This window comes from Mytilus californianus, unplaced genomic scaffold (assembly GCF_021869535.1).
Source record: "Mytilus californianus isolate M0D057914Y unplaced genomic scaffold, xbMytCali1.0.p SCAF_6, whole genome shotgun sequence".
In the NCBI taxonomy this organism is placed as follows: Eukaryota; Metazoa; Mollusca; class Bivalvia; order Mytilida; family Mytilidae; genus Mytilus; species Mytilus californianus.
This window is the reverse complement of record NW_026262712.1, coordinates 16,829,299-16,842,392: the sequence shown is the minus strand read 5'-3', so window position 1 is coordinate 16,842,392 and position 13,094 is coordinate 16,829,299. Positions and strand designations below refer to the sequence as shown.

The 13,094-nt window shown below is 33.2% G+C and overlaps 1 protein-coding gene across 2 annotated transcripts in view; it reads right to left on the bottom strand.

Annotated features, from left to right (window-relative positions):
- Nucleotides 1–13,071, bottom strand: part of LOC127705761 (centriolar satellite-associated tubulin polyglutamylase complex regulator 1-like) — a 35,578-nt gene extending 22,507 nt beyond the window's left edge. For both annotated transcript variants that reach the window (XM_052210121.1, XM_052210122.1), the window contains exons 1-6: nucleotides 12,744–13,071; nucleotides 8,709–8,811; nucleotides 7,253–7,383; nucleotides 5,451–5,535; nucleotides 4,708–4,793; nucleotides 739–931 (exon numbers count right to left, since the gene is read on the bottom strand). In XM_052210121.1, coding sequence (XP_052066081.1) covers nucleotides 739–931; nucleotides 4,708–4,793; nucleotides 5,451–5,535; nucleotides 7,253–7,383; nucleotides 8,709–8,811; nucleotides 12,744–12,789 — 644 coding nt within the window. In that variant the 5' untranslated portion in view covers nucleotides 12,790–13,071. The remainder of the gene's footprint in view (nucleotides 1–738; nucleotides 932–4,707; nucleotides 4,794–5,450; nucleotides 5,536–7,252; nucleotides 7,384–8,708; nucleotides 8,812–12,743) is intronic.
- Nucleotides 13,072–13,094: the final 23 nt, after the last annotated feature.

Here is a 13,094-nt window from a genome sequence, read left to right as displayed (position 1 = left end):
TCTTAAGTCTTTTTGTTTGCTTTGTGTTGATCTGATGAGTAAAGCCTTTTTCTTTGTGTCGATCTGATGAGTAAAGCCTTTTTTAACTGATTTTTAAAGTTTGTGCTTATGTTGTGCTGTTACACCATTGTCCCAAGTTAGGGAAGGGTTGGGTACTTGCAAACATGTTTAACCCTGCCGCATTCTGTTTGTGAATGTTCCAGGGTTAGAAGCCTGTAATTCATCGTTTGTCATTTGTTGCTGTACATGTATATATCATATTTGTTTTTCGTTTATTATTTTTTAAATATAAATCAGGCCTTTAGTTTTCTCGCTTGAGTTGTTTTACATTTGTCATGTCCAGGCCTTTTATAGTTTGCTATGTAGTATGGGATTTGCTCATTTTTGATGACTGTACAGAACCTATAGTTGCTAACTGCTACATCATTTGGTTTCTGATGGAAAGTTGTCTTATTGACAATCATACTACATCTTCTTAATTTTATAGGGGCTCAGTGGCTGAGTGGTCAACACTATCAGAGGTCGTGAGTTCAAATCTGGCACGTGGCAGATGCAGTCGACTCCAATCTTAAAGTCATATGAAACTTCAAACTTCAAACTCCACCAATAAAAACTGACCACCACGAAAAAGCACAATAGTGCTGAAAGTGGCGTTAAACACCAGTCTATCATCTTATTTTTTAGAATGATCCTATTATGCTTATAGTTAGACTTAGCATAATGCAGTGCATGATATACCTATAATTTGACCTATCACATAATGGGAACACAGCTCTGAAGTATTGCATAGCATCAACTCCATCTGCTGGATGGTGGCTATTCTGATGAATACTGGTGTCGTCTGTGCCTGATGGGACTACAACAGGGTCTCTTGGGCTTCTCTGAGTTTGAATTAGGGACTGGTATTGGTCATGCACTTTCTCTATAAACTCTGCAATGAAATATTATAACATTACCAACAAGAACTTGATATGATGGTAATGCTATCACTGAGTAGGTTTTTGATCATCATCAATATCACAAGTTCTGGATTAGAAATTGTACTGTTAAAGTAATGTTTCAAATTCTAAAAAATGTTTTTGCCCCGTCTTTACTTATAAAGGACAATACTTAATCTCTTATATTGTGAACAGAGTTCAATTGATAATTTGTTGACATGATTAATTGAAACTTTGGTGAAGGGAAGACACATGATTCAAAATGTATCCAGAATACCAAAGTTTGCCCCAATTTCAGTCTATCAAATGCTGATGTCATCTTGACCTTTGACCTAGTTTCCTCAAAATCAATCATCCCATTGAGCATTACCAAAACCAAGTTTTGTAAAAAAGGTACCTCTATGAAAACAATATTTTGCCAAAAAATTTAGCCTCTTAATAGCTGCTGTGACTTTAACCTATGGCCTGTTTGATGCCCAAATGGCATTCGTCATATTACAAACCCATTTCGACAAGCCATACACTTGGAGGGTATTCATCATATTACAAGCTGAGTTCCAACTTGCCACAAAAAGTTAAATGTAAATGTTAAAATTAGAATACCAAACTTTGACATGTCTGAGAGGGCAGGACCAAATAATCTCCAAAGAAATGAAATGTCCTAATGCTAAACTGCATACGAATATCTTACCATTAGTGGTTGCCCTTAAATTGACCTAATCAAAAACCTTAACATTTAAACTATGCAAAAGTTTCAAAGTCAATAGACCAGGATTGAGGGGGCAAAGCAAAATGATCTCCATGGAAATGAGATGTCCTAATGCTTATACAACTGCATACTAAATATCATTGACTTATCATAAGGGGTTCCCCTTAAACTGACCTAATCACTAACTTTAACATGTAAACTAAGCAACAATTTCAAAGTCAATTGACCATGACTGAGGGGACAGGGCCAAATAATCTCAATGAAAATGAGATGTCCTAATGCTTATACAACTGCATACCAAATATTATTGAATTACCATTAGTGGTTCCCATTAAACTGACCTAATCACAAACTTGAACAAATTGTGGAAGCTGCAAACATTGTTGCTGGAAACAGCATACCTAGGTCTTGTTTTTTGACTCTATCAAGGAGAGACAAAAAAAATACATGTTACTTAAGGTCATTCAATATTCTATAAAAGGTAAAATAACATTCACTTTTAACTTGCTCTAATTAAACTTTCAAAACACAACTATAAGCATATAAATAAGTAATAATAAAATGCTCCGCTGGGGCGCAGCTTGATACGACCACAGAGGTCGAACCCTGAACAGTTGGGGCAAGTATGGACACAACATTCAAGATTGATACAGCACTGAATTTGGATTGTAATTAAATATTTGACACAGCATAGGTTTCTCACACAGAATGAAAGTGGTCTAAGAACTTAAAAAATTTTAATTTACCTATTCAAACCATATCATTATTATTTGCTTTTATATATAAATCAGAAATAACCAATTTAAAATGGAAAATTTTAAAGAAAAAAAAGGAAAAAAAAATCCCCACCAATTTTTTGAACCCCTTATGATTCATCACCCCCAAACTCAATCCCAGCTTTCCCTTTGTGGTATGGTACCTTGCAGTACAATTTCAGAGAGATCCATACACTTGAACACAAGTTATTGTCTGGAAACTAGAAAAATGCTTGTTTTTTGGCCCCTTATTCCTAAACGTTTAGGGCAATTACCCCCAAACTCAAACCCAGCTTTCCCAATGTAATATGGAACCTTGCAGTACAATTTCATAAAGATCCATACACTTACACACAAGTTATTGTCCTGAAACTAGAAAAATGCTTGTTTTTTTGCCCTTTTATGGCCCCTAATTACTAAAATTTTGAGGGAATTACCCCCAAAATCAATCCCAGTCTTCCCTTTGTGGTATGGTACCTTGCAGTACAATTTCAGAGAGATCTATACATTTGAACACAAGTTATTGTCTGGAAACTAGAAAAATTCGTAAGGGTTCCGCGGAACCCAGTGTCTCGCCTACTTTTTCTGTTAATCGCAGGCTCAACAAAAATGAGGAAGTAAATCAATAAAAATATTCCTGTTGATACTATCTTTTGATTGTAAGAAGCTTCTGTCCAAGTTTGGTAAAAATCCAGGATAGTTTATGAATCTAATAAATGTTTAAAAACTTTAACTGCAGACTGAATGTAATGTTAACTGGAAGAAAACAAAATTTCCTTCTAGATACTAGCATTTGATCATAAACAAGCTTCAGTCCAAGTTTGGTACAAATCCAAAATAGTATAAAAAAGTTATTAAAATTTTAAAAACTTTAACCAGAGTGAATATGTTGTTTCCTGGCAGAAAATCTAAGTCCATTTAAAAGTAAAATAAGGAAAAAAATGGATTTATTTTTTTACAAAATTTCCTTCTAGATACTAGCTTTTGATCATAAACAAGCTTCTGTCCATGTTTGGTACAAATCCAAAAAAGTATAAGAAAGTAATAAAATTTTAAAAACTTTAACCACAGAGTGAATGTGTTGTTTCTGGCAGAAAATCTAAGTCCATTTAAAAGTAAAATAAGGTAAAAATGGATTTATTTTTTTACAAAATTTCCTTCTAGATACTATCTTATGATCATAAACAAGCTTCTGTCCAAGTTTGGTACAAACCCAGGATAGTTTAAGAAAGTTATTAAAATTTAAAAAACTTTAACCACAGAGTGAATGTAATATTTCCTGGCAGAAAAACTAAGTCCATTTATAAGTGAAATACGGAAAAAATGAAATTTTATTTTTAAAAAATTTACTTCTGGATACTATCTTATGATCATAAACAAGCTTCTGTCCAAGTTGGGTAGAAATCCAGGATAGTTTAAGAAAGTTATTAAAATTTCAAAAACTTTAACCACAGAGTGAATATTTGTGGACGCCGCCGCCGACAACGACGACGACGCAGACGGAATGTAGGATCACTATGTCTCGCTTTTTCGACTAAAGTCGAAGGCTCGACAAAAATGCTTATTTTTGGCCCCTTATTCCTAAACTTTTTGGGCAATTACCCCCAAACTCAATTCCAGCTTTCCCTTTGTGATATGGAACCTTGTAGTACAATTTCATAAAGATCCATACACTTACACACAAGTTATTGTCATGAAACTTGAGAAATGCTTGTTTTTTGCCCCTTTTTGGCCCCTAATACCTAAAATTTGGAGGCAATTACCCCCAAAATCAATCCCAGCATTCCCTTTGTGATATGGAACCTTGTGATACAATGTCAGAGAGATCCATACACTTACACACAAGTTATTGTCATGAAACTAGAAAAATGCTTGTTTTTTGCCCCTTTTTGGCCCCTTATTCCTAAAATTTGGAGGCAATTACCCCCAAAATCAATCCCAGCATTCCCTTTGTGATATGGAACCTTGTGGTACAATGTCAGAGAGATCCATACACTTACACACAAGTTATGTCTGGAAGTTACAAAAATGCTTATTTTTGGCCCCTAATTCCTTAACTGTGGGTACCATAACCCCCAAAATCAATCCCCACCTTCCTTTTGTGGTATTGAACCTTATGGTAAAATTTCATTGAGATCCATTCACTTAAACTAAAGTTAGAGTGCGAAAACTAATGTGTCTTTGGACAACGACGACAACGCCAATGTCATACCAATATACGACCACAAAATTTTTTTTGCGGTCGTATAAAAAATCAATATTGCAATCTGTAAACACTGAATGAAATGTATAAAGTAATAATTACCTTCATAGTAAAACTGGATTTGAAATGCATAAATAAAATCAGAGAAACTAATGAGACAGTCCATAGCATCATCAAGAAGAATTATCCTACAATACATAAACAAATGATGTAAGATAAGACAGTACATGTACCTACATTGTAGTAACCATCTTTAAATAACAGAACATGAAAGTACAGAAAAAAAAAGAAATCTCGTAGTACCTCAAGAAGATTGAAAATGCATCACACAGTATAGTATGTTCACATGAAGACTGATAACAAATTCCAGGAAGCTCTTGTATGTGGTTCCAAAGAAAAATGTGATAATAATTTCACACAGGGCCAGTATGTGTCAGTATATAAAAGCATTCAGTAAACAGGAAGTTGATAATAGATGAATCTGAAACCACATCACATGGTATAGCATATTCACACGAAGCTTAATAACAATTTTCTTGAAACTCTATTTGTTGTACCCTTTAAAAATATTGTTGTCTCTTTGACACAGTCCCCATTTCCATTTTCAATTTTAACATAAAGCATGATATTGATTTGTAGTTTCTGAGAAAAATGCAAAGTAAATTTCATGGGACGGACAGATATACAGACGAACAGACAGTATAAAATATACCCCACTCTTTTGGAGCAGGGCTATAAAAACTTGCATTTAAAATCTGAAAGCATTATTTGTATGAAACATTTAACAAAAAATCAGTGGAATAAACTAACCTATTTGAAATAGGAAACAACATTATAAATCTTACCTCGCTGTCTTCTGTACAATTTCAAATGGAAAGTCAGGGCATAACAGAGTAAGCAGTGAATGGTATTCATTAACACTAAGTAAATCTACAAAACAAAACAGATTGGTGAATATCTTCATTAACAAAGTCACCTTGGAATGGTATTCATTAACACTAAAAAAATCTGCAAACCAAAATATCAGATTGATGGATATCTCTGTCAAAAGTTTTTTCCCTACTGCCAAATTAAACATTTAACTCCTGTACATTAGACACTCTAAGGTTAAACCAAAGAAATTTAAGTACAAACTAAACATAATTGAGATGGGAGCCATCTCTGTGGGCCCCGCTGTGAATAATGTGTGGTAAAAAATTTGTATCTTTATCATAGGACATGGGGTTGTCAACTGAAACCAAAGTTTTTGACCTTGACCTTTGACCTAGGAAGTTGTACATGCATTATGACACACCCTCTGGTGTTGGTTAACATACATGTCAAGTATAAAGTATAAAATTATAACAGTTCTCTAGATTTAGAGCAGACACAATTTGTTACGGACTGACGAACAGACTGATCACTATAGGGCGACCCGCCATTCTGCGGGGCCCTAATTAAAACCTAGAAACCAAAAATGAGCATAGCTTTCTTATCTTGAGAGAATTTAATGTCTACCGGTATATCATATCCATTTTACTGGCTCCACTCAGCATCCCAAACTACATTTAGGATTGTCAAATCAAAAATTGACAGTGGCAGCTCTTCAAATACAGTACCATATTTCCTCAATCATTTCAATAATCTAAGCCAGGTTTCAGAGTTACTGTTAAACTTCCTAGTCTAACGTTCAAGCTGTGAATCATAATGGGTTACCAAAAAATTGGTAACACTCAAGTTTCTTCCATTGTGAAATAGAACAAAAAAAAAAGATTTGATTGCTTTACCCGCAAAACAAGTATTCCACATTCTTAACTCGACAGATTTAAAGAATTAGTCCAACTTTCTATTGAGAAACATATTTGTTCAGTTTGACAGACATTTTTCTTCAACAAACAGACAACATCCCTATGGGAACCAACTGTGCTCTTCTTCTAACAGATTTGTTCCTTAATTTGTATGAGGCAGGTTTCTAAAGAATAATGAAAGGCAGTTATAGCATTTAACCTCACTCGCTGCTCCTCTCATTGAGTAATTCAAAGTTTGGTGACTATGTTGATTTCATCTATCCTATTTTATCAGAAGGTACCACAGGTACTATAAGGTTTTACTTTATATCTTAACTTACATGAACATCTAGAAATTGACACTAAGGGTTGGTTGAGAACTAAACTTTATGACAAGGGAGTTGATTTTTATTTTCCCACTGTAAAGTTTTCATTTCTATGTAGCAACATTCCAGCAGCACCTGCATCTAATGGTAAAATTGAAATGATCTTTTTGAAAGTTAAACAGACTCCATCATAATTATTCATTTAAGCCATGTTTTTATACTTCTAGTTTTGATTGCTCCTTGGTATCTACACCACCTTATTTTGTTATGTTTAAAGGTAGTGATTGCTCCTTGGTACCTACTCCACCTTATTTTGTTATGTTTAAAGGTAGTGATTGCTCCTTGGTATCTACTCCACCTTATTTTGTTATGTTTAAAGGTAGTGATTGCTCCTTGGTACCTACTCCACCTTATTTTGTTATGTTTAAAGGTAGTGATTGCTCCTTGGTATCTACTCCACCTTATTTTGTTATGTTTAAAGGTAGTGATTGCTCCTTGGTATCTACTCCACCTTATTTTGTTATGTTTAAACAGACAACCAAGCTTGATACTTACCTCCCTTTTTACCAATCTGTCTGTAACATTTCCAGAATAAACGTACAAATGATGCTCTGTTGTGTGATGTCACATGTACAAATGAGTATTCTCTAAACATTGTGTGGTTTCCATCTCGTAAGGCATTAAAGCTAAAATCATAAATTTTCATTGAAAAAAAAATACATGTACTAAAACTCTCAATGTAGTAAAGATAAGTATTGTTTTTAACTTAAAATGGGTAGAAATTCACACCTGCCTTTTAATGATAACATTATCAATAAAGCAAACGATTTTATAAATTGTCCTTTAAATCTTTCATAGACTCATTGAAAAATGTTGCAGTTATACTGATGCTGTAAAATCTTTGTGTTTTGAATATCAATTTGCTTATTTACATTTTCAAACACCACGTAATGACTCTTTTTTCATTTTCTGTGTTGAAATTCTTTACACAAATTTACTTTGGACATTGCACCAGATCTTGTCTTCCTGCACTGTTCATGAAATTGCTATTTGAAATCTACTAAAATATTATTTGTTTGAAGTACATAAAGTTTGTTTTCAGAAAGAACAATCATTCTTTGCTATGGTATTATTTAGTATAATTTTATTGTACTACTAACATAACTGATATTATAATGTGCTTTATCTCACCTATTTTTATTGTAGATGTTTCTGTGTACCAGGTTGAGATTAATACTCAATAAACCATTTTAACCATGCAACAGATGTTAATGTGCCTGTACCAAGTCAAACACCTTGTCAGCAGTTGTCTTTAGTTATGACTGAGTGTTTTTCTGCACATTCCTAAAATTGTTTTATCACATGATAATTGCAGATCTTATTCAGTCTTTGTTAAGTCATGAATGACTTGTCCCAACTGCCTAGGCGATTTAGAGCCTTACATATAGTATTGATGCTTGTATATTGATGAAAACTATATGTTAACCTCTAGATGTCTTTTGAAGTTTTGTGTTGTGGGTTGCTATCATATTCATGTAAACCCCATATCTTCAATTTGAACTTGAAATAGGTTTCAAGTAGTACTATGTTCATCATCAAATTAACATGGCTGATAAATTGTGATGATTGGTAAGAATAAAACCGTAAATTTGTATGAAATGCACTATTTGTGTGCATTTTTCATGGATGGAAGTGAACAAAATGAAAAATTTGTAAAAAAAGCATCAATTTTAAATTTGGGGTACAGGTCCTAATTATTTCACATGAAATGTCCAAACGTAACCAAAAGTCTGCTTCTAAAAAAAATGTAGGAAAACACAACTTTGAAATCTATTGTCAATGAAGTTATGCAAACACATTCAACAGACTTTCTCACTATTTCAAATGTTGACAATCCCTTTCTTAGAATGTATCTGTAGTGTTGTGTTGGTTAGCTAAATTTCCAATAGGATAGTATATTTACAAGTACATGAAATTCTTCTGACTGTACTAAGATCTAAATAATACTTACTATTCACTGAGGAATTTAATGGAGTTCAATTTTGGATTTTCTTCTCTGTGTTCTAACAGCTGGGCAATACTATCCTCAAAGTATATAAGTATATTGTGTTTTGCTGAAAAAGAACAATATTTTTTTTTTATTTCGTGCAACGACATGAAAACTGTGACAAAAATATGAGAATTTTCATACCATGTCCCTTTCTCAATATTCTTTTATTATAATAATTACAAATACAATGCATTATGAAAATAAGAAGATGTGGAATGATTGCCAATGAAACAACTCTTTACCAGAGACCAAATGATGTAGAAGTTAACAACTATAGGTCACTGTACAGCCTTCAACCATGAGCAAAACCCACACTGCATATTAAGGTATAAGCCCTAAAATGACAAATGTTAAACAATTAAATGAGTAAAGTAACATGTATTAGGCCTGTCGTACTGATCTAACATGTATTAGGCCTGTCGTACTGATCCCACATGTATTAGGCCTGTCGTAACATGTATTAGGCCTGTCGTAACATGTATTAGGCCTGTCGTAACATGTATTAGGCCTGTCGTACTGATCTAACATGTATTAGGCCTGTCGTACTGATCTAACATGTATTAGGCCTGTCGTACTGATCTAACATGTATTAGGCCTGTCGTACTGATCTAACATGTATTAGGCCTGTCGTACTGATCTAACATGTGTTAGGCCTGTCGTACTGATCTAACATGTATTAGGCCTGTCGTACTGATCTAACATGTATTAGGCCTGTCGTACTGATCTAACATGTATTAGGACTGTCGTACTGATCTAACATGTATTAGGCCTGTCGTACTGTATTAGGCCTGTCGTACTGTATTAGGCCTGTCGTACTGTATTAGGCCTGTCGTACTATATTACGCCTGTCGTACTGTATTACGCCTGTCGTACTGTATTAGGCCTGTCGTACTGTATGAGGCCTGTCGTACTTTATTAGGCCTGTCGTACTGTATTAGGCCTGTCGTACTGTATTAGGCCTGTCGTACTGTATTAGGCCTGTCGTACTGATTCCTGTTATCCCTCTTTAATTGTAGGAATTATTTTAGTTCAATTCAAGAGGGAATACCCATAAAGTATCATAAAACAAATCAAACATCTCAATTTTCATAACGTTTAATATTTATAGATTAAAGTTAATAAATCCACAATCATGATAAAATTACCCGGAAATTATATTTATAAAAAATAGAAATACATGTACTATGAAAAATGCAGGGTTCTTTGTTGTGAATGCATCACATGCATTTTAATTTTTTAGCATTCATTTCCACTATTCTCCTAAGGCAAATGATTTACTAAAGAAACCTCCTATCTTCCTTAAGTAATCCGATTACATATGTAACCAGTTATGCATATTTTACAATTTTGTCCTACATAATGTACTACAATCTTCTTGCCAAAATACAAAATGTAGAATCATCTTGAGAGAAATTGTCCTTTAATATAAAGATATGAGCAACAGTCAAAAAGATGATGATCTGTGTAAATGTAATTTATGCTTAAGACTATCTAACATATTTAATTTGGCCAAAAACAATGTGTAAAAAGGTCATTATACATGTCAAATGTCTATTTTATGAATCCCATATGAATTTGAAAATGTTTCTAATTTGCTTCCTAACCTCCAAATCCCAAATCACCATTCAGGGATAAGGCAAACATTTTTTTTTGCCTCCTGTGTCACCTCTGGTAAAAAAAAAAGGTAAGTCGGACAGATTTCTTTTCTCATTAAAATCACATGTTTTCTATAAGTCCCAATTTACAATACACATCTAGTAATAGGTGCATTCAGGAGTTTTGAAATTTCCAATGCAATGACAATTTCAATCTAATTCAGTCTTTAGTTTTATTACAAATTTTACATTAAGTCAGCAGATTGAAATAGGCTTCATAGCAGGTGGTAAAGTTTTTTTTCCTGTAAATGTGTTTATGTGTTTGCATTTTTTTCACGAGCTTTTGTGCTTGAAACTCATTATTCACACCGCTTCGTGCAAATTGATTTAAATCCCTTGCACATAATCCCCTTTTATTACACTCTTCATAATCCTCTCTATTTTTCTTCAATTTATTAGATGAAAATTAATAAGATGAAAAAACAATTTCAAAATAAATACATTAGTGAATCTAAAATTGTAAACTCTTTTTACAATATATAAGCACTTGACCATTATGCTGATGATAGAGGGTGCCATGTATATAATAGTTAAGCATATGATTTAACCATAAACAGTGTTCTCCCCAGGCTGTTTTAGCGCTGCGGTATTCAGCGCTATCTCATTTCAGCGCTGTGGTATTGGGACAGACCAAAGCGGTATCCAATCACAACACAGTGCTTGTGATTAACAATTTTCAAATTCCCATGTTTACTCGTACAATTTTGATCACATGATCGCCTGTTTGTTTTGACAGGGTTGCTTATTTTACCTAACGATGTCAAATATCGGAGGGACCAGTTCAATTAATTAACAAAATGGTGTTATTGCCAAAACTTTGACTGTCTTAAAGACCTATTTCTTTCTTGAGTTTTTAACAGAAAGAAACGAAATTTCATGAAAGGTGTGGAAAAGTATCATTTCCAAAGTTTTCATGAAAAGTTTATCCTTACTCTGAAACTCTTCTTGAGAACGCAAAGGCTCCAACCCTACAAGTGTTCTATCAGGACAATGGCACTTGAGACTTACAAAATTTTGAATAATTTGGCTCCTTTATGCTTACAAAATTTGCTTCACATTAAACACACTAAATATTCTTTTAAATACAGCCACATTTTGGAAATACCACAGGTAAGAACTACCTCATATGGTAAGAAATCTTTTAGCTTTGCTGCTGCTTCTTTATGGAATAATTTTCCAGACCATTTCAGGACTGAAAACTGTGAGCTTCACACATTTTAGAAGTCTTGTTCGATCCTGGAGTGGATCGGACTGTTTTTGCTCTGCTTGCAGGTAATTTTTTGATATATTTTTTATGCTGCATAAACAGCAGGCATTGCAATTGAAAAATTTTCACTTATTAATTACAAGAATTATAGTTTTACTTTAATTTACTGAAAATTTCTAGCTGCCAATTTTTATAAATTATTCTTTTTCTTTATAGTATGTCTTAGCATATATATGCTTTTAGTGTTAGCAAGATACATTTATATTCTGGAGTTAATGTGGTGCTGTTTTATTACTATTTATTTGCATGTTGCATGCCTTGTTTTATTGGTTATAATTATTGTATATGTTTTTATATTCGGTGAAAATCTCATTAGAGCTTACGATTAATTTGTTTGTCAAAATGCCAAATCAAAATAAAATTTTACTTACTTAATTTTATGTATGATATCCATTTAAAATAAAAGTTAAAGAAAAAACATCAAAACTTTGCTATTAAAATCTTTCTTTATATATGTGTCAGTAAATTATGAAGTTGTAAATGAAATACATAAATATATGTGATACAACTAAAAGAGAATAAATGATAAACCTACTGTGAAAAAAAAATTACTCTTTAAAAAAAAAGGGGGGGGAATCGGGGTGGAATTCAAATCAAAATACTTCAATTATTTGGCATTTTAATTTTCAATGCTATATAAATGTAACTTATTTCCATTTCTGTAAATGCATATATGTATTATTTAAAAAAAACATATGGTTTTTGTCTATTTAATACTATATAACCAACGTGACAGTACAATTAATGTTACATCACATCGCAAACGCGTACAGTGAATCGCTCTTATATCATGCGCTTATCACTATCAAAAAATCCTGGGGAGAACACTGACCAAAAACTCGCATGTATATCTGATTACCAACAAAAATAAGGATTCTTCATTTTTCACAGGTAGCAAATGCCTCATATTATAATTTTTGCAAGGCAAAAAAATGTTCAAGGGGTTTGCGACAAACAAAGGGTTGGTGTGGAGGTATGAAACAGACATTTTTTTGGAATAAGTTCTCCGACCACTTTTCATGAACAAGAAGTTCAAAACAATAACATTGCAAAATGTAATTTTGAAAAACGCACCAAGGTACTTTTCTGCTGACATAGAGAATCTATCTTCCGCTGACATTGCGTTTTTCTCTTGTATACATCAGTTTAAGTCACAGAATGTTTTTAGTTGTCACTGTTGACATGACAACCAATGCATTTTTGTGGATATCTCGAATTTTCTTATCTTGAATATCTTAAATGCCATTTAAGCTGTACAGCATCATGTCTACAATTAAGTGTGAAGCATTTCTCCCAATTTTTAGAAAGGGGTTAAGATTGGTTGAATAAGATGTTTAGTGTTGTTGAAGTATAAGTTCTGAATAGTGCTAGTCTGCGTCTAAATGATGTTTAGTGAAAGAACGTAGAGAAACGTTACATTGAAAC